Source organism: Pomacea canaliculata, linkage group LG6 (genome assembly GCF_003073045.1).
Source record: "Pomacea canaliculata isolate SZHN2017 linkage group LG6, ASM307304v1, whole genome shotgun sequence".
Classification (NCBI taxonomy): domain Eukaryota; kingdom Metazoa; phylum Mollusca; class Gastropoda; order Architaenioglossa; family Ampullariidae; genus Pomacea; species Pomacea canaliculata.
The window spans coordinates 6,678,269-6,701,404 of NC_037595.1; the positions used below are offsets into that span (position 1 = coordinate 6,678,269).

The 23,136-nt window shown below is 46.0% G+C and overlaps 1 protein-coding gene across 1 annotated transcript in view; it reads right to left on the reverse strand.

Annotated features, from left to right (window-relative positions):
• Window positions 1-23,136, reverse strand: part of LOC112565683 (protein eva-1 homolog C-like) — a 66,516-nt gene that overhangs the window by 28,689 nt on the left and 14,691 nt on the right. Inside the window, exon 3 of the mRNA XM_025241324.1 lies at window positions 13,078-13,331. Within this exon, the coding sequence (XP_025097109.1) occupies window positions 13,078-13,331 (254 nt within the window). The remainder of the gene's footprint in view (window positions 1-13,077; window positions 13,332-23,136) is intronic.

The window sequence follows — 23,136 nt, forward strand, 5'->3', positions numbered from 1 at the left end:
TAGCCCAGCATCCTTCAGATTTTCTTGTTGTGTTTCTTTCACATGGTATGTAACTCGTTCCCAATCGATGCTTCGGATGATGATTGTTATTCTTTTCCATCAATCCATGCCGTCTATTTTATTATTTTATTATTATTTATTGCTATCATGTTAATGATTCACACACAACATCTTCTACATTCGTAATACTGGGATTGTCCCCGTATGGACATGGGTGACATCATTCAATGATCTCAGCAGCGAGACATTTTCTTAGATGAAACTTTGGTACCGAGTTCCATCAACTGAATAATTTTGAGGGTTTAAATATATAAAAAGTACATTTTTCTTTTTACATTAAATTTGTTATAGCGTTTAAAAAATTCATTTTGTTTTATGACAGGCTATGTGCCGAGCAAGCTGCTCTAATTTCAGTTTTTCAGTGAGCAAAATATGATTAGCAACTTTCAGTGTCGTGTCCAGGGTCATTATTGATGTTTATAAAGGAGGCTTTACCTTTTGTTGTCCTGTCTTCCAAGCACGCCTTAACCCCCTGACCCCTCTCGCAACTCGTGTGTGTACTCGCGCGCGCACACACACGGACACAAGTAAACACACTCCACCGATCTGTCCATCAAAACAATCGAGGATCCTGGAGGGTCACCGGTTCGGATCTCGCCTCGGGTACACGAAATTTGTCCTCGGAAAGAGATAAAGACAGCAACTTCTTCACCACCGACTGGACCAGTAGCAGCCTCACCTGCTGACTCGGTGTAAACACCACCTTCCTTCACCCACCCTCAGCAACGACTATCCAACCACTTCTAGAAATCAGTTCAAAGGTGTTCCCAACCACACGCGAACCTGTTCCAGGAAGCTAGTGCCTCTCAGCCACCGTACACACCGTACGACGATCCTCCGTGTCCTCCTCTCCTTCTCTCGCTTTCTCTCAGTCGTCTGCTCGCAGTGTCTGACAAACCAGCTGATCGATGTTCTCGTGGTATTTCTGTACGTTTTGTCCACTCACCCCAGAGCCTCCACCTCCTCCTCCTCCTCCTGCCCAGCCCCACCCAGCTCTGACTCAGACAGCACGCTCTCTCTCTCTGTGAGCCGTTGCTCACTCGCACAGCTGTCTCCTGTGAACGCACGCACGCGCGCGCGATGCTGATGTCAATAACCTGGGATGCCCGGATGCTGCCACAGCGCGTGGACAAGTGTCCCAGACCTTCTCCTCCCGACATGCACAGCAGCGCATCGCGCCACCCCGATTCTCTTGGGAGGAAGTTGGAAGGTGGGTACAGGGGTGGGGAGGGGAGTCGCCGATGCTATTTTTGTCACACTTTCCGCTCCGTTCTCTATTGCCTACCCCGCCATTCCACTTTCTGCTCTTGTCTCCACGTCTGCTGCTCTGCATCTTCCAGGCCGCTTGTCATTCAAATCTCGTCCGACCAATCAGCGGCCGCCTACCCTCTCCCCCTCCTCTCCGCTCAGAAGCTATTGTACTAGGCTTACTGGTCACGTGACTTGGCTCGCGCTTTGACTTCTGCCATTTTTGTTCACCTCCATGCGAGGCTGGCACCAGCCATGGCCACCCAGCGACCGTCAGCGACCTTGAACTTTGGCAACCTTTCACCCAGGCCAATGGATAGGCGACGCTTTGATCGTTAACCTTCTTCCAACCCCCCTAACCTCTTTTTTTTCTCCCCCCAACTAACCCCATTCCCAACTCTTCCCTCTCTGGCACTGTCGTCGTCGTGGTGTTGTTCCAGTGAAGCGAACCGGATTCGTAACGTATTGACGCTGGCTGCATGGCTGGCTGGCAGGTCATCGCCGATGGCCTCCACTCGTCTTCAGCTCACCACTCGGCTCCATCGAATATTTCCCTTCTTGTCAGATGAACACGTCCTGACGATGATGTTAAAGGATACAAAAAAGGAAATGACGACTGACCAAGACACTTGCTCACATCAACTGAGCATCCGATCATCGAACCGTTAGATGAGGCTGACGTCACAGGATCAGGCATCGCTGTCACGTGCTTGCTAAACGTTTATGAATCCTTGATATATATATAATCTGATTATTTTGTAGAAGTCGTTGGTATCCTTTTTATTGTTCCAATGACAATTGTTTTATGGAGTTTATTTTTCTCCCCTGGCGTGTAAGTAGTCGGTACACACGCCAGCTTTATTTATATAAAGTAGAGATTCCTATGAACGGGTACAGCTGGAGGAGTCATGTCACTCCACAATAAAACAAGATAACCTCCTTGTACCGCCTGCCTGCTGTGTCTCAGCCTGACTGAACTAAACAAACAATTGTTTTGTAACCCAAAATTTTGAGCGCAGACGATCCAGAACTCCATCATCTATCAGCTCAGTCTTTAAAACCTTTCCTTTAACCTCTCCATGCTCTATTCCTGTTTTTCTTCAGATAAAGAGAATGAACAACAAAAAGTGACGAATAGAAGACTTTGGTGACGACACAGAAAATAAATCTGAAGACAAAGATGACGATAAGGCGACATCTTCAACAAGAAAGCCTGAGGGTGCACTAAAAGATTTATATATAGATATATTTATGACACGACAGTAATACCATAACCATCAATGAGGAAAGTGTCGAGTGACAGGCGCACCTGGCACTAGGTGGCAGCAGCACAACGTAGCACGTGACAACGTACGTCACAAACATATTGAAATGGGCTATAAATAGACCAAGTGACACTTAGCGCCACTAAGTGGTGAGTGGCTCGCTGGACCAGTGGGGGAAACTTGTTATTCACGGTATTCATTATTCACGAGGATCATGGGATATGGGTGATGACCTCGCTCTGGCACAGGGCATTTTTTTTCTGAATGCAACACCTTTGTAAAAAAAAAACAAAAAAACAAACATGTCTAATAGTTCATTCTAATAAAAGCCTACACCAAAACTTTCACCCTGATCCTAACCCTAACTCTAATCCTACACCTAACCCAAACTACAAATACAGATGTCGAGCAAATACGTTAAAACAGATCATTATACACAACCCTCTAGAACAACAACAACAACAACAACAACAACAACAACAAACAAACAAAAAAATTTTTTTAACCAAAAGCGTGTATTACCGGAGAGAAAGCAAAAAGATCCATAAGAAACGAACCTGCTACCGTGGGACTGAACACTACTTACTTTACCCGCTCTACTTCAGGAAGATGCTCGACTTCGGGTGGGAGTGGGTGGGTAGGTGGGTGGACAAGCTCCATGCTGAGTGAAGGATGCTCACACTCGATCATTACAAACATAAATGGAGGATGTAAAACAGCATAAATTTTCCTTCTGTTAACCTCGTAAATAAAGATTTGTCAATCGTCATTTGGCTCTCTCTCTCTCTGTCTGAGCTCATTTATCTTTTTAGAACTTTGTAAAGAATCACATCTCATTCACTGGACCCTGGGGGAGGGGGTGCAAAAAGGTATTTTTGCCCCTTCAGTATTTTATTTGATGGGGCGGATGCCTCCCTGCTTCCTTTGCCACGGCATCGTTAAAAAACAATCAAATGTGAGGATATTTAAATAATTACATCTTCATTGGACACTTTAAAAAGAGAAAATAAAAGACTGTGCGCGATGTCAGGCAAAAAGAAAGTCTAGAAATCAGTGAATACTGACCAGCATCCGCCCCCAACCCTCTCCTCCCTCGCCAGTCTCCTAGTGACGGAGGATCAACGACAAGAGAAAAAGGAGCAAAGCTGCTAAAGACGAGTGTGTCCGTTATGTGACCATGTGGAGGGGACACCTACCGTGGAGGATGTGACTATTTTCCCCCGATTAACGGGATGTGGAGGCCGGACACGTTCCCGTTGCCCACAACCGGCGGCAGGAGATGAAAGAGATGAACCACACGGGGCCTCGCCACTACCTCCTGCCTGCTAGTCACCAGGTACTTGAACTGTCTACACTCGACACTAGTCTACAGGCTCCACACTTTACAGCTAACGGGCGGTGTTTATTTTATTAGCGGACACACAGTGTCGCACAGGTGAGGCCACCTTCTATATGACCGCCGTGTACACGCCTGTCAACTGCACTCACACAGTCGGGTATGAAGCAGGTCTGTATGTTGTAAAAACGGAAACTGCCCTAACATCTAGGTGTTAGAATTTACAACTGACCGCTCTCTGTTCTCGTGAGGTGTGTGACCTACGGCTTGCAGGCAAAGGTCACAACCTCTACGTGACGCTGACCACGTGACGCTGACCACGTGACGCTGATCACGTGACGTTAAGCTCAGTTTGTACGTATCTCAAGGGTACTTGATCGTCGGGTAGATCCGACTCTCGAAACCGCGCTCATATATAACAAACCTACCCCATTCCTACACACATTTTGAGGAAGGTTTATAAATCTTCCCCACAACATTCAGATTACAGAAAAGAAACTTATGTTTGGAAAAAACTACATTCACGTCTATCGCATGTTCTCAGTAAGTCACATCACTAGATAAGGTTTGTGTGTATGTTGGGGGATGTAGGTGGAGGGTAGATCGGGGTGGGGACAGCCCTACAGCGAGAATTCACACATCGCAGGTAATGAAGGTAATTTTGGACTCTATGCAATGTTGTCTAAAATATTGTACTAATATTGTTTTTTTTAAAATACTGACTCAACCGATATTTTGTTGGATACATAACATCCCCGGATGCTGATTTATCGTTAGAGTCAGACATTACTGGACGCTGACATCACTGGATGCTGATATTGATGTTAATCACATTACTGGATAATGTATTGGTCTGTTATTACAAACTGCCGGCACCAGTTGTTACACCAAATCCACGCAACGCCCATTTCGCAGTAATAAATAAATAACAAATAAATAAAAAAACACGGTTAACACTTTGAATACAAACGGTTTCACAAAACCAGACTATGCTTCCAAATAGAATAGAGAGTGAGTCATGTTTTGTTGTTGATTTTATTGCAAGTGCGTCTGAGTCTGTGCTGATATGTGTGATTCATATGTTGTTTATATCTCTCTTAGAAGGACAGGTGCTTGTAAGATGTGAAGCAGGTCAGCTTTTCTCTCTCTCTCTCTCCCTGCGTGTGTGTGTGCTCTCGCGCGAGGTCGTAGGTCAACGTGTAAGCAAAAGGTGGGAAGCCAAACATGGAAGTCAGAGAATCTTGGGGACAAGAAACCTGAAGAAGTTTTCAAATCATCAACAAGGCAAATTATCTCTCAGCTACACTGGATGCCCCTTCCCGCAAAATACAAGCTGTGGCAAGGACTTCATGGCGGCACCGTCCGTTGTCTGTAGTCAGACTGAACCTCGGCCTCACATGGCCGCAGCCTCCTGCCGTCCTTGTCTCAAGACATGACAGTCAATAGCCACACGCCTCACTAATTAACATAAGCCACAAGCCTCACTAATTAACATAAGCCACAAGCCTCACTAATTAACATAAGCCACAAGCCTCACTAATTAACATAAGCCACAAGCCTCACTAATTAACATAAGCCACAGGCCTCACTAATTAACATAAGCCACAAGCCTCACTAATTAACATAAGCCACAAGGTCCCCAGCATCACCGCCACCTGTTGAAGCTTCGTCATCGTCTCATCCTGCAGGTCGCCGTCTGATGTCGCCGCTCGCAGCATCGTGCGAGGACACTGGCTGGCACGTGCACACATATCCGCACGCGCACACACTCACGATACAATGTATAGAAAGCACACACACACACGTGCGCATCTGTTTGAATGTGCAAGTCTACTTTCACAGTTACCTATTATGAGATGTAAGAAAATGAGAGTAGAGTCGCAGTGAAGTGACGGACATCACATGTCACAGTAAAGTTGTACACTAAGGCTACAGTCACACTAAAGCTGGTCACGTCACACACGTCACACTAAAGCTGTGGACCTAAAGAATGAAGCCACCCCTGCATGCGCGCGTATATATTACATGTGCGTGTGAGAGAGAGTGTGTGTTCATGGAAAAGAAGGTGAGCGTGTGTGTGTGCGTGTGCATGCGACCACACAGCCCGATGCAGCTGCCTGGACCACACGTGCAGCTGCCGCTCGCCACGCCAGGGACAGAACTGCTGGACGATCAATCAAGCATCACGGAACAGGACAACACCCCCCCTCGACCGCCGCATCACGAAACAGGCCACTGTCCCACCCGCCCCCACCCCCCCACACACACACTTTCATCCATTCATCATTGATTTCGCTTTTCCCTCGTCCGTCCTCGGTCTGCACCACGGAATTCCTTGCAGCTCACGTGACACGTGGCGCGAGCGGGAGGCTGGTAAGGAAATGGATGCCCGTCCGATCCGGGCTGAGAGGATTCTGGCTGGACGAGTCTCATTCTGGTCTTTGAGAATACTTTCACAAGATGACTTCCTCTTTGAATTCTTTCTTCTCATCGTTTCTTTTCCTGAGAGGTTAGAAGCGCTGCTGACACTCGTCACAGATGGAGTTTGTCAGCTCATGGGTGTAGAAACGTTGCTAATACAAGGTTCTAACGGATCCCTTAAGAAAACAAAAACAAACATGTTCAAAGACAGCATCAGATCCTCGGACACTTGGATGCGAAGGCATGAAAAACTTGAGAGACCATCTAGTCCCTCAGTACATAGTAAACCCTTTTCTTGCCTCGTCTGATCATTCTGTAATGTGTCCATACATGTAAACAAAATATTTGCGAGATAACAAGTCATGCATCTCATGGCCACGTTTCGATTAACGACGGAGGAATAACGACAAAGTCTATGATGCTCACCTGATCGACACATTTCTCAGTGACCATACAGTTTTATTGTCTATAAATAATCTGTATTTCTATATTCTGTGAGGAAAAAAAATCATGTCTGGTATTATGTCTCGAAGGATACCGATTCCCAGCATTTCCCTTAAACTGTCTGGAAAAAGGAAACACAGACAGGAAAGGCAGACAGGACAATACCGTGACGAGGATGTAAGGACGGACGCATAAGAAGAAGATACAAAAACTAGGTAATTAGAGCAGGAATAAACCCTCGCATAGGTTTATATAAGCGTCTGAGTGTTTGTCTGCATACAAATAATTAGTGAATGATAACATCTACGAAAGAGAGGCTACGGATACTTTCATCCATCTCCTTGCATTGAGATGTTTCAGTAAAGCAAACACTGATGGCTACTATGACTAGCACATTTCACGTGGTTTTCCCTCAGGGAAGTGATTACTGCGCATGCGCAGAATATTTTACGAAAGGTTACAGTGCCTGCACACAACTACTGGGGTGAGACGTCATGCTCTGCAGCTCCCATCATTCCCCGCGGCAGGAGCATCTCAACGACTGAGGGAAGCAGGTAATCTCGACACTGACGGCCAGCCATCAGCCCGCCCAGCCACGGACAGAGGTTAGAGATTAAAGGCCACGAGTTCACCGGCTTCTGACATCCCGCAGAAACAAGTCCGCCCACAGACATGCGCAAACACTGTCATACTACGTCATCTGTGCTATGACGTCACACAGGTCAGGCTCACAACTTGGTGCAAAGGTCATCTGTGCACGGAAGACAAATTCAATGATTTGGTTCCAAAATACGATTAACCGTTGTATCTTCCCCGATGTGCATTGGTCGTGTCATGTGACTTGTGAATGCTTTGATAATCAAGCAAGAGAGAAAATAAAACAGAAATTCACAAAACAAAACAGAAACTCATAAAACACAACAAAATCTTATAAAAAACAGAAACTCATAAAAAACTCATAAAACAAAACAGAAACTCATGAAACAAAATATCATAAAACAAAATAAAAACTCATAAAACAAAACATCTTATAAAACAAAACAGAAACTCATTAAAAAAACTCATAAAACAAAACAGAAACTCATAAAACAAAACAAAAACCGCAAAAAAAAACCAACATAATAAAAAAACTTTAAGACTAACAAAGGGGAAACAACCGCACAAATGTGCAGTATTATGAGTTCTCCTACACGGAATGTTTTGGGGGCAGACATGTCGAGACAATCTCGGGCAGTTCCCTCTCGGCGTTAATGACAGTCTACCTACAATTTTCTTCTTCTTTTTTTTTCAGGAGGAAAACACAGGCCGCACCCTTGGATTATCAGCCCCAAACAGCCCGCAATCTTTCTGGCCTGACTCTGGCTCATGTCAACTGAACCTTACTCACCCTGAAGGAGAGGAACACCCAGCACTTACTCCCTCCACCCCACCCGACCCATCCACCCCACTGAGCAGGTTGCACCGCGTGCTTCCGTGTTTGTGTGCTTGCGTCACGTGCTAAGTGCTTGGTGGTTAGTCACGTGTTCTGATAAGCACCTACCTCTCCTTTTTTTTTCTTTTCCTCTTTAGTTTTGATCTCGCCTTACTTTAGACATCTCATCTACAGTAGTAGAGCGCTTTTCTAAAGAAACTACATCAACAATGGTGTTAAAGAAAATTAAATTAAAGAATATGTGGATGTGTGCATCCCTTTCTCCATCCACGACCTTTAACCTTTATTCCACAGTTCTATCATTTTTTCTCCCACGTCTGAAGGTTTATCCCACTCCTTCAACACAGTTTATTTTCCCAAGAAGCTCTCTAGTCGGGTTGGCAAGATCAGGACCGTCATTGAGACCGAATTCTCCGCGAAGTCTCCATTTTAATGAGACCCGGCACTGCGGTAGGCAAGGCTTGCGAGCGCCATGTTCCTCCCACACCAGGGCTGGTGGAGGGAGACTCTGATGGAGGTGGCGGCGGGGCCGGGAAGTTGAAGTTGAGTGAGGACAATGTTGGCGATGTGCGAAACTGTCAAAAGTGAAAGATTTCATTATCTTCAAGGTAAGCAAATACTCGCAAGCCGCCACACCAGACAAGCTTTCTACTTCTTGCATCGTCCTTCACTCACTCTCTCCTTTAAGGACCTCCCTCCTTCTCTAGAGGGCGCTGAGCGGGAAGTGGGAGTAAAAAAGTCAGTAATGTTATAGATGGCTCAGGCACACTAAAAGCCTACTAGAATTATTCCTCCGTGGTTAAACGGAAAAAGGCGATAATTTTACATTTACATTCAGATACCCTGGCGGAAAAAGAACGAGGCATCTGTGTGTAGCTGGCTGCTGGCGAGCAAAAGACATCAGCAGCCCACAAAATCTTGATGCACCCTGGTCTGTTGACGGTTGGGGCGGTAAACAGCAAGTGGTTAGTCGTGTCTGTGGGGGCTTCCACAAGGCGGAGTTTTCTCTTGCCGCCTTTTAGTACTTGTGATAAATCAGGAACTCAGTCGATACAAGTGACTCTTTACATTTGTGCCATCTGTGGATTTATTTTTTAAAAATTGCTATTGAAAAACAAGCAGACATAATGAAAACAGTCATGTATCCTGTCTCACCCATCTCTTTAAAAAATAAATAATGAAATAAACCTCACCTACAAAGGGAGGAAGCTGGGGAGACAAGCATATGGTCAGGTTATATCGGTAAGTGAAAGATATTTGCCTGACAAACAATCACATTAGATTAGATTGTCCCAGGTGCCGAGACCCTCAATGTGTCTCGATAAGCAAGATTTATGTACCTTGGAGTTCTCAAGCCTCACCACACCTGCTTTCCTCAAGAGCGGGTTAGTCCTGACACACGTGTAGCATCCCAGTCAGCACATCACACAGGTAAGATCTTCTCCCCATCGCCCTCCTATCCAAATAAACCTCGGCTCTACAGATACTTACTGGATAGGAAATGCTTGAAATGGGGTATGAACACGTGCAAGGGTCAAGGTTGTCGCGCGCACCCGGAAATAATACGGAGATGAAGAGCAAGTTGTGCAGACGAAGATGGTGAAGTTGATGTTGTTGTCCATATGCTAGCAGTAACAAACAAGGGCGCGGTATTCTCATCATCTTTGCCCATTATAGAGATTGCTGAATAATGCTAAAACAGACTGGCAGGGGAGTCAATCCATCTGGAACCGTAGTCATGAAGAGGAGGTAACATTACCCTCGGTGTTAGCTATGGATTGATGGTAGAGGTAACATTACCTCTCATGGAGTAGCTAGATGAGATGGTAGACGAGGATGTGTGGAAGAGAGCTAGGAGACGTGTGGAGGGTAGGGGGGAGAAGAGGAGGTAGTGCAAGATAACTCTTACTGTCTGCACGCAGGGAGAGTTGTCCTCCGGCTGCCACTGCTCTGTCATTAAGAGTAACGGCCCCTGCATCTGCTGTGCCAGACTCCGTACAGCCACGTGGACAGCGCACGCAGCAGGAAGTGAGACAAGTGCCGGTCTGTTGTTTTAAAGTTTACTGAGAATAATTGCTCCATTCCTTTTATTCTTTCTCTTGAAACTTAACTGCTCCCGAGTTCATCTGGAATCCTTGACAGCATCAGGGGCTGAGAGAGTAAAACTTTCAAACTTTGCGGCCATGCCTGCAGTAGAAACTTCGTTAGTTGGACGGCTTTGTAGGATCCGGTCTCTGCAGCATTCCTTTTATTCCTGTTTCAGCACTTCATCTTTCTGAACACATTTCAGCAAAACTGAACTCGTGTGTGATCAGGAGATGCAGCAGATGCACCTTTATGAACACACACAAGCACGCACTGACATAGAGGGTAGTATTAGAGGTATTAGTACCTTCTGAAACCCACCGACAGTCAGCCCTGTCAACAGGTGTTCATCTAGACACAGGTATGTCGGAGACAGGATACAGACCATCGACACCCGATCTTTGGCTGTCATGGTGACTGACGCTTAAGTCATCTCACCACCAATGACAGCAAGTATTTTATCGCACACAATGTCTTTGAATTTGTAACCTTTTCTTTCAAAACTTTTTTCCCCCCTAATCCCCGCTCTCCCCTTCCTCCAGCTCTACCTCCACAAGCCGCTGTTGTTGGTCGCCAGAAAGAATGGAGGTAGTCACCAACGACAGTGGAGACGTGTCAAAGTGCGGCGGCGTGACGACCTTTGACTTCAGCAGTCACATGGCAAGGATTCCAAGATCTTACATCGGTGACTTTCAGACCTGCGCTAACTCCTACGATCACTTATCTCCTCATGTCTCCAGGATATTTCCGCCAGGTGGGCGGAGACGACGATACAGAGGGCGCCAGGCAACGTCAGACATGAAAGGGAAGAGGCGGGGCGCGCTGTGATGGTGATTATAGAGTAGGGGGAGACGAGTAGGGAGAAAATTCATCCTGTCAAAGCGCGTGACCCCCCCCCCCACACCAAAAAACAAACAAAAGCAAACACAAAATAAAACAAACTCCAAAACAAAATAAAAACAACCAATCAAGCGCACCAGCAGGCGTCGATGCCGTCTCTACTGAACCCAGCTTACATCTGACGCCGCTCACCCCACTCCCACCTAGCCATCACCTCCCTGTACAGAAATTTTTATCACCGCCGCCCTTTCTTTTGGTAATTAGCTGAATAATAAAGTCGTTGCTGACCTCTGACCTCTGGATTTGGAGATTCTTTAGTTTTGGAAGTATTATCAGGAGCTCCACCTCAAGTAAAATGTCTTCAGCATGTCAACCTGAAGGTGTGAGGATGGCTTACATGCTGATCACGTGGCGAATGGAGGGTGGGACCTGGTGGTCAGTACTGTCACTCAGGTACAAGGGTCAGTCAGTGCTACAATGATCGAATCACGAAAATCACATCTTTCTCTCTTTCTCTCTTTCCAACTCTTTCCGAGTTTAACAGCAGGCAACGGTAGACTGGCCATGGAGCTCAGCACGTTCGACAACTCAGCGTCTGCTCAAACTATAAGGAGTAGTCTCCCTTGAACCAACTCGCACTCACTGAACAGAATCCTCTGTTGTTACAGCATCGCATTTCACATCAGCTGTCCATCGATTCGACGTTGCACGAGTCGATGAGGCCACAGCCACAGCCAGTTCGACCACCGAGCACTGCAGCTACTGTCCAGTGTCATGACACATTCGTTGTTTGTTGTGTGTATACAAAAGGAAATGATATTTTTCTATACACAATAGTCACGTGATAAAGGTAGCTCAGCCGCCATTATTATTAAACAAAAAGGAGACGCTGTTAGATGTGACACGGATACCTGTGTATGAGTGGGAAAGAAACACAACGAACATTCCTTGTAATAGCAAAGCAATCAGCATGGCGCAGCCGTACGGCTCAGGGCCATGCCATTTAAAAAAAAAATAAAAGTGTATAAAGCATTAAAAATGTGAAGGTGTAAGAAGATTTGGATCCTCCCTCTATCTCTCTCTCACACACACACAAGATCGACATGCGCCAACCAATCAACCAAAGACGAGAAAGGAGAGTATATCAAACTTCATTCACATCGTGGCCGATTTAATGCATCGGTTGATGATTTGATAAAATCGACTATAGGCAGTGGTGGAATCGATTATGGGCTGTGGCCGTGCCGTGATCGAATCCACTGATGGTCGAATTGGCAAGTAGTCGAATCGACCAACCCCCCTTTTCCCGTTCTGCCTCTACCCCTCCACCAGCAGGTGCACACAGCTCATTACAACCACAGCGCACTTTCATTAAAGTTGCAGCTGGCAAAGCATGGATTTGTTGTAGTAACAACATTTGTTATAGTGGAATTTGTTGTAGTAACAACATTTGTTATAGTAGATTTGTTGTAGTAACAACATTTGTTATAGTGGATTTGTTGTAGTAACATTTGTTATAGTGGATTTGTTGTAGTAACAACATTTGTTATAGTAGATTTGTTGTAGTAACAACATTTGTTATAGTGGATTTGTTGTAGTAACAACATTTGTTATAGTAGATTTGTTGTAGTAACAACATTTGTTATAGTGGATTTGTTGTAGTAACATTTGTGATAGTGGATTTGTTGTAGTAACAACATTTGTTATAGTGGATTTGTTGTAGTAACAACATTTGTTATAGTGGAATTTGTTGTAGTAACAACATTTGTTATAGTAGATTTGTTGTAGTAACAACATTTGTTACAGTAGATTTGTTGTAGTAACAACATTTGTTACAGTAACAAGGCGCACAATCCCAAGCACTACAGACAAAATACTAAAATGACCATCATCTGCTGGGAGACTTTTTCGAGTGTGCGATGTTTTACACAAAACACACACACTACCTCCAGGGAGCGGATGGCCAGACAGTTGGTGTCCTCAGCTGCCGTGACCCTGTAGCCAGGGGCGAGCATCACTTCGGACATCAGTGCAGGGGAGGTAAGCGTGTCTCCGGCAGGACACATCCTGGCGCTGGGCACCGAGCGGCCGAACTTGGCGTACTGGACACTGATGACGGTGGAGGCTGGACACGAGATCAACATCGTCTTCCCCTCGCACGTGTACTGCTGCAGCGTCTGCAACGTCCGCGTCAGCGAGCCTGGAATTAAAAACAACAACAAACAAACATAAGTTAGCTACAGTTGGCAGCAGTGTGCTCACCCGAGGTCAGAGGTTGCTGGTATTACAGAGAGCTGTGCATGTGTCTTTGATTGATTGTGTCGGTGAATTAGTCAGTTCAGGTTTGATTAGAACAGCCGAGAAAAAAGACAAAAAAAAACTGATGACAAACGTCTGTCATACTGCCGACATCGCTTTATAACCGCGATCTCAAGTTTTAAATTCAATCTTTTTGTTGAAGAGTCAAGCCCCTTTCCATCGCAAATTTTAGTTGAATATTGAGAAGATAACCACCGTGTGTGTATGTATGTTTTTATGGGTTGACAAGTGCAGTCGGTTAATTAACTTCCACCTCACGTAACGGCTATGAAGTTCGCTCTTCTGTCACTAAAGCCCGCAACATATTTGTCACCTCACCTGACACTTTCCCCAGTCCCCTCCCTCTTTAAACACCTTCCTGTCACGGTAAGGGGAGCTTGGTGCGTTTATACCGTGAACTTTACGATCAGCAAGGTATTAATAATTAAAACACGAAGCAAACAGCTCCACCCACCCACCCCCCCACCCTACACCCGTTGCCCTTTCCACAAAGATGGCGTCAATAGTGAAAAGGTTAGCCACAGGTATGTGACCCCGCAATGCTGCGGTTCTGCCAGCTGAGTGAATAGAGGAGTTTCAGCTTCCCTCACTGCCTTTCCCAAACAAAAGGCTTTGTAATAACCTGGCAGACGACAGGTAAAGCAACCGACTGTCAGCAGCTTTGTCTGAGTTCCGGCTGCTTTGCGACATCGCCGCTTGGAAATCGTTGAAATGACAATAACTAGGAAGACAGGCCTGCACAATACAAGGTGCATTATGTATGTGTTATCAACACGCTCACCGAGGAAACACACACAGACACACACTCGCACCTTTACATACAAATATGTATCAAGACACGACTGCACGCGCGCGAACACACACACAAACACACACACACACATGGATTCAGAAGAGGACAGGTCGGACAACAGTCTACCTCTGAAGTCAAGTTAAAATTTTACATCAACCTTTGTCTCTAACCGCACGTGTCTTTCCAACATTGTCATGCATCGCCACACTTTCAAACATACAAAAATAAATAAATAAACAGACACATTTACTTGGGGGAGAGTAAGAAAGAAAGAACACGAGAGAGAGATAAACTGAAAAGGAAAGAAGAAAAACTATGTATTAAAACAGAAGTGTAAAGTGTCATCATAGGTCCAGGGAAGTTTACTGTAATAATATGTCTAAGGATGTTTACATCTGGACTGGAAATTTACGATGATGCTGGAGTCGAACTGCAGTCGCACTTGAACGTGTGTGCACAGCATTTGTAATAATAATAATAAAATAATAATAAGTTCACTTGTATGGCGAAATATTTCGACCAGGAGGCAAACTCACTGCGCTGTGAACCGGAGCAACCACGTGACAGTCATAGTCAACGACAGTCATAGTTGATGACAGTCATGGTTGATGACATAGGCGAAGAACATGCAAATACTTCTGTCGCTAATGAAGAAAAGTTGAACGACGACGACAGTTTGTGTAAAATCTTCAGAAAATAAGTGTCAGTGAGATGAGGGGAATATTGATGGTGACATGCTGTGCAGCAGCAGCAGCAGGTGATCATCACTGGAGTGTAGGTGTGTATGTAGGTGTATGTAGATAACCGTGCGTGCTTGCAGATGACTTGTGAGAAAGATTCAGCAGCTTCTCAGGCCCCGACACGCCGCCACACCCTGCCCCTGACCCTGCTGCCCCTGTGACGGTAGCGGCGGTTTAACACCTTACACCCTGTGCCCTGGGTGCCCCCTGCTGCCCCTGCTGCCCCTCCGGACACCGCAGCACCCACCTTTCACGCGCCGCGCGCGGGATCCCGTGAGACGGACGGCGGGAGTGATTGCCGAGGGATGACTGGTATCGCAGGCCAGGTGGAGCTGTGTTGACACTCCGCCATTGTCTACGGCCACCGCAAACAAAAATTAATTCATCCCTGCTTCCTTCCAGTCCGCACTTGCCACAAATAGGTCATCTATTTCGTCCGCGAGCTGCCCCTCACCCTACTTCACCCCCCACAACACACACACATACCCACTTACCCTTCACCCACCCTCCATCACCACAAATCTTAGAGACCCCGGGTACGTGTTTCTTGTTGCCGGGTGTGGCATCGGGCCCCCCAACGTCCCGTGATTTTCTTCCCCACCACTCTATCTTCCCGCGGCTCGACTACAAAGCTTGGCTCCAACGTAAACATGGCGCAGGTGTCATGTAAACAAAAGGGAGGTAACAAGGAAGGGAATGATACATGAAGTCGGCCACCGGAAACGATAACAGGGTGCGTCACGAGTTCTTTTCTTTTCTCTAAGTAGCTGGGCGTGGAGGTGGTGAGGTCGGGTGTCGGGAGGATAAAGCAGCCTTGACCCGCGTTGATATATGTTGTCACACCTGTAGATACAGTTCTCTGTACTCAGCGACGTGCGGGAGGATGTCGCCATGACAACGGTGACAGTCAGGCGCTGGGCGCGAGAAGTAGGTCCTGGCATTGTTTACTTTCCACTTTGTTTTCCCACAGAGTTCATTGTCGAATGCCGGACTCCTTGTAATAAATGGGGCTCAAAATAAACAACTTGAGCAAACTACTGCCGGCGGATTAGAGAGACAAATATGTTTGGACGCCGCTTGACAGGATGACAGGTAGACGACAATGATATTTGCAGGCCGTGATATGGAATGTGTTGAGGACCCCAACACTTGTGTGAGATGATGAGAGCAAACAGATCAGAACTAACCCTCCCCCCCTACATCTCCCTCCCCATACATACATAGATAAACGGAACATCTACATACAAGTGCACGTGCGCGAGATCTTGTGATTTCGGGGTCAGGGACATGGATTGTCCGAGGAAAACAATATTACAAGCTTTGTACTACTGTGTCAAGAATCTTCTTCCTCTCATTCAAGTTAAACGGTTACAATTTAAAGGGTTGAACTATGCAGCTCTTTGTCAACCTGGTGAGATCATGAATGGAGGGCTAGATGTCCTTGACATTGCCACCGCATTTCCGCTCCACGATGAACGAACAAAGAAACAAAATAAAGAAATAAAGAGAGAGGGGGAGTAGATGTTTTACGCCGTGCCAGCAACTACGTCTATATCACGGCAAGGCAGCCAGCCCTGTAAACAGATACCACATGCAGAGAAAGAACAGCGTGCCCGAGACGGGAGTCGAACCCAGGACACCCAACTTTCACTGTATTGGTGACAGGCGATAACCGTTGCGTCACCGGACAGAAAGAAGGAATGAAGGACAGAATGTAAGATGCTCAGAAAGAAAAATAACAAATAAACAGAAGAAAGATGTTAATATTAGATAGGAGCAAAGACCACACACACATTGCAACTGATCCACAAAGAGGACAGAGGACATTAGGAACATCAGCTCGAGAGTTTTCATCTGATAGTAGCAGAGACCACACACAGGGCACAGGGTCCACACAGTGAGGCTGGGGACAGTAGGAACATTCTAGTACATGTACAGGGTTTCACTTCCCTCACTCAGCACCTCGCGGACTGTGGGCGGGGATCCTCCCGCCATCAGCTTCATGTCAACCTCCGCCCTCACAGTCACAAGTAGGACTGACTCCCTCCTCACAAGTCCAAATAACTGTGATTTACAGAAGTCTGAACGAAGCTCAACTAAAACTCGTCCCACACACCATTATCCGGGGAAAAAAAAACTGGAGTTACTTATGAAGACAGAAAGAACCGGGTAGACAGGTCTCCTGTAAGTTATTGCGAAAGTTGCGAAGTATCAGTTACACAGGAGGCTGGAGATTTCTTTAGTTTTTTTCCCCGACGGTTAAAAGGCTACTGGGTGAGTTGCTGATAGCTCCTGACTATTTTTTGGTGATGGTTTAATGAATTAATAAATCTCTAGAAATAGTAAGTAAAGAGTTCCATTGTGTAGTAGACCGAGCGAGTCCTTGACGAGCATCTGCTGAAGGCGGGTGGGTGTGTATGTGTGTGTATGTGTGTGTATGTGTGTGTATGTGTGTGTATGTGTGTGTATGTGTGTGTATGTGTGTGTATGTGTGTGTGGTTACTACAGGCAGCAAAGCATAAACTTGCTTCATAACTCTCTTTCATAATCATTTCTAGACAATATGTCATCTACTAAGTCTACCACGACTGACAGCACGGACATTCCTCCGGGACATACATATATACATATATTGAGACTAGCAAGACTCTGGCACACCGATATTACAATTGTTCAGAGACACAAGTGCATACCAACATTCATAATGCATACACAATACATAAATAATATATGTGTGTGCATCACACACTCTTCAAGCCAAAATCACACGGATTTCCTTCCTTTTCCTACTATAGACAAGCACGCAGGGAATGGCCCGTTATGCCATCATTGTATCTGTGGGCATACTTCAATACCTGGACTGCTGTCTGCAGGATTCTTTGTGTGTGTGTGTGTGACCAGCTAATACAACCCACATTATTCATGCTTCACATTCATGCTTGCATACAGGAATCATTTCAGCGCCATGACTAGCAGAACTCATGTATCTCCCACCCAACAGACTAACCGACTTTTCTCACGCGATCTCAGTTGCATGGACACTAAATTGGTTACACATGGAATGCACACCCCGATACAGAGAACCTGTCCTCGAGAGGCAGACATGTTGGTAGGATTCGGGGGGAGAGGGGTTCCTCCAGGTATGATAGTTCTCCTTCTCCTTCCCCTCCATCATAGAGCGAAATCACTTACAGGTGGAATCCATTTCTTGCCACAGAAAGCAACCCCCCAACCTCGAGCGGTAGACCTACCTACTCAACCTAGAAATAACTTGAAAACTTAAAACGGACAAGAGATAATACGAAAGGAAACAAATTAGTAATTAATACTGACAGCAAATGCAGGAGAAGAATAAGCAAACAAAGCGAGCAGAACAGGTCCCACCTCCTCCATCTTCTGTTGTTACTTTTGTGAACAGGTCAATCGTAACAAAGTCACGTGAGACAGAAACTGGGTAAAAATGTATTGAAACAGTCTGTGTAGAGGGCGCTGTTGTCTCCAGCAGATGGGCGTGGCCGCCAAGTCAGGTGACGTGTTTACAACTCAGGTGTTTACCCAACGGACGTGAAGAGAGTCTCATCACTGGGTTCACCTACCCTACTCCCTCGCTTGAACAATAACAGTTGTCTTCCGGCCTCCAGCCCCAACACACGCATTTTATATCTAGAATGGCGACATTTCCTTTCTGGAATGACATTTTGTTTTTGGAATGAAGACATTTTATTGAGAATGAGGAGATTTCTTTGTCTTGACGCAGACGAAGATATAAGAAATGTTATTTACATACTGGTAGACACTAGACCGAAATGTGCACGTGCGCGCGCGAGTAAAAATTAAATACTTTATATACGTATATATATATTTTACAAAATGGTATTTTTACTGTGGCAGAAGATAAAATAGGATTACGGACGTGTATGGGTGGACTGCTGTCTGTCTGCCGAGACCAACGCTTAGTCTCTTGCGAAGTTCTCCGCTGTTAGTCTCGGCGAGCCAAACAAACAATGTGACTAAACCGGAAGCTTTGTAGTCTCATGCCTCGTTTTAGTAGTTAACTGGAAAAAAATCGTCTGCCAGCAGTCCAGGGATATTAGTTAGTTATAGGACTACAGGAGGACAGCGGGATTTGTAATCAATAAAATCAGTTCAGTCGATGAGATAATCAAACCAGTGTATAAAGTCGGTAGAGAGAGCTACTGTCTTTGTCCACGACCTGAACTATAAAATGTACAACATGACTAAAGGTCAGGAAGTATAAAACATGTTTTGTGGTTTGTTTGTTTGTTTTTTGGAAGGGGGGAGGGTTGTGTTTACTGCGGTCTTACCAGTCGTAGTGTGGAGGCTTCTCCTCATTCACTCGTCTTCTACGCACCTCGCGCTCACCCGATCCACATTCTCCTCCAAGTCAGTTTTGTGTAAAAGCAAGCTGACGTGGATTTAGAGAAGGCAACGGCGCATTAACTTTATCCCTTTACATCTCTACATTCAAGCTTTCAAACTTGTGTAATCACACCTCCGCTTCCTCAGCCCCCACCACCACCACCACTCCCCTCACACTCAGCCCCCAACTCGTAAAACTGTCAGGAATGCCGCAGCACATTGTCGCCCCATTCGTAGCCTAAGCGAAAAGTATTTAGTTTGTGGGGGGAGAGAGAGGGAGGCTCAGGTTCAATAGCTGCTGCTCTGCAGTTTACACAAGGTTGTGGAGTGTTCTGGTGTAAAGGCCCCAGCCACACGCCCCCTCCCACCGACAACCCCTCCCCCTTCTCTATTAGCCCCTCTTCTCCCTCCCTCTCTCTCTCTCAGCTTTCTCTCCAAAACGCCGAGGGTTTGGGATTATATGGGCCACGACCACAAGGAGGACCACCTTCTGTGTGGCTGCGGTCACCCATGACCAAAGTTTTTCGAACCTGTCCGCCGCCATACTGTGACGTAATGTAACGGTCACAACGTGTCTTGCATTTCATTAGGTCAGGGCAATCAAACTGTTGTTCCCATGGACTGTTTCGTCCTCGTTTCGAGACATTTAACGTACGATTAAACAGGCTTACTTAGCTTTTGATACATAGTCTCTTATCTCGTTTGCATCAAAGATACAACAAGCAAGAAAAAAAAAGAAACCCTGTAGGACAACCCTACAAGAATGTATTTCTCAAACCCTGAAATTTTTGACTGAAAGCTTCGAAGACTAAATCTCTTCTCACAGGTGGAAGAGAACGACGATGCATGAACAATGATAGATCCGCAACATGGTGCCTCCCTCGGTAACCTCAGTCGTGAGGCAAGCTCGTACAATCATACCTCCCCCACCCCAGTCCTCGTTAAACCTCATTGCCAGTTGAAATAGCCAGGACCACGTTTTGTGCCAAGGCACGTAGCAGGCCAGGTCCGTACTCACCACACTACCCCGTGTACACAAGTCAGTCCGACACTCACAGAATGTAGGGAGCACCACCTACCCCTGGGTGACATGCTACCCGGTGCCTGAAATGGTTGTGGGTGAGGTGTCCCACCCCGGAGTTGATTAGTGCTGATAGAGAGAATATGGCGGATCTACAAATATTCAGTTCGAAGTTGAGCTGTGAGCAATCCTTTTACTAGAATAATAATAATAGCTACACAATGAACATTCTCATAAACATAAAAAATTACATTTATTTCCTTTTTCAAAACCTCGATAAACTGGAGAAAGCTTATTTTTAAAAAATAATCAAACCAGATATTTTCTACTTTGCGTTCCTGAGATGTCAGTCTTTATTCGTTCGTTCTGAATAAGATATTACCTGGTTTCTTTTTAATGGACAACGTTCCCATTTGATCATAATTTATGTAGATCTTTTTATTCATTATACTCGCGAAGCTTGGAATACAATATCGCCGTTGTAATGGCGGTACAGTACATTAACTTGTATTATCAGTGTCAGCGGCGATAGAATACAATATGTCGGTCCTCCCCACCTCCTCCCTCACCTTGACACCTGGCCGCACTCAATGCTCCTTTTGGGATTTTCCTGGCTTGCCGGAAGTTCGGGGAGTGCGAGATATATTTTTTCCACGGAACTCTGCGGGACTTGTTCGTGACACACCGCGCAGGCGGATGTTGTTATTCCCAAACCATATCACATGCGTGATAAGGATATCACTGCGCGGGAACGGCGACTGCTCGTTGTGTCAAGAAGTTTGAGTCACACTATAGTTGAGTTTGAGTTAGTTTGTTCCTGGCTACCCCTAGAGGAGCATAGGGCCGCAGCAACACCTCACCATTGCCCTCCCCCCTCAGTTGGGCCACCGTGGTGCCCACGTCCTTTGCCTCGCTCTCTATTCTTCTTTTCCATAAAATGTAAAAGCAAATAATCCTTCCGACATTCCTGTGATAATTAGCTCCTCTCACTTATTTTTTGGGGGAGAGTAGTGGCGGGTGAGAGGCGAGAGAAAGCTCGCATTTTCTAGGGTGGAACCAACATCAAGTCCCTAAGGGTCTCACATGACACCTTATTACGAGTGAGGGGTCAAGGGTCAAGCACGAGGGGTGTCCGAGGATCCTAAAGAAACAACGATGGTGGTGACACCGCCTTGCACCCCGTAACAATCAGGGTCGGGTGGGTAGCATTTACAACTCGTGATGACGCAGGAACCTGTCGGGTGGAGGGGCGGAGCGCTCTGCTGGCTGCTAATCATACAATCCTTTCTATGAAAACATCCACCCGGGGAACATAAATTAAACTCTCCTCTGATGCAACAGGATCCAGTGCACAGCCATGTTTTGTCCTCTTTTTGTCGCACGCTCAAAGACGACAGTTAGCAGGGGACAGGGATTTGTCTGACGGCGCTTTCTTGGGAAGGAAAGCTGGGGTAGGTGGGTAGGTGGGTAGGTGCTGGGTAGGGTAGCAAGAAGGGGGACTGGAGGGAAGTAGCAAGGGGTGGTCGGGTATTTTCTCTAACGCCTTATGCTTTATCTGTGAGACTCCACTTATTTAAACATTGTCCACAGATGGTCCTTGGCGCCACCTGGATTAAGGAGATGAACGACTGTCAGTCGCTTGCCTGATCACAAGGGGGAAATAAAAGAAAATTAAATTCTGAAATAAATTGCCCAGAGCATGACATCATCTGGAGTAAGGTGACTGTTAGTCACACAGGGTGGCAACAGAAAATACAGTGTGTCACACCCTGTAATATGTACCTCCCGTGAAAAATTACCTCCCTTTCCACCTAAACTAATGAAGGTTAATACAGCAACCGGTCAGAAACAATGAAGTTACCTCCCTTTCCAACCACCACACGAATGTAAAAATCTCGCACTGAGGCATCAAGTGAGGCTTTGACAGGTAACACCAACAGGACCTGACAACAGACCCAATTCAGAAAGATAAAAAAAGCACACACAAGACGAGAACTGAACGCAGGACACCTATTTTCTCTGCTGACAAACGCTGAACTGTTGTGTCACCGGACACGCCGTGCAGACAGAAAGGGAAGAGGAGGAAGAAGAATGTAAATTTCTGTAATAAATGATGAGCGATCAAACAGCGAGATGTCTCGTGTCCTGAAGACACGGCCTCGCGAAAAGGAACACCTTGCCGGCGAGGGGCTTGCAAGCGGCATAACATTCCTAGGTGCTTGAGAGTTATTTCCCTTTGTTTGCGCACCATGCCGCCGCCATGTTTGGGTTCTACGACACTAACAATGGCCTGTCTTATGGCGACGCCCGGAGATTTAGAGAATGTTCATTTCGCTTCATCTCTGTCCGCGCCGTGTTTTTCTTTCGACGACGTGGTTGACCTGTAGTCGGCGTCCTACGTCACGTACACGACCACGTGGGGTGGGGAGAGTCCGCGTGCGCGAGTGTGTTCGTGTGTGTGTGTCTTTCTCGTGCGTATGCACCACACACACATTCTTGTGAGAAAAACCTTGAATTTTTTTCTTTCCATTTTTAAAAATAATGTCTGCTCATTGGAGAAGTGAAAGTAGGGCGCGAAAGAGATACAAAGACAGACACTGAGGCCATGTTTATGCCACGGATACCGTTATTGGGGAGGGCAGAGGGGGATTCAAGCATAATATTAGCAAAGCAAAAATATTTTTTAAATGAACAGTTTAGTTCCATTCGAATCCAGAAATACGCTTGTGACCACCAGACACCAAAAGTATGA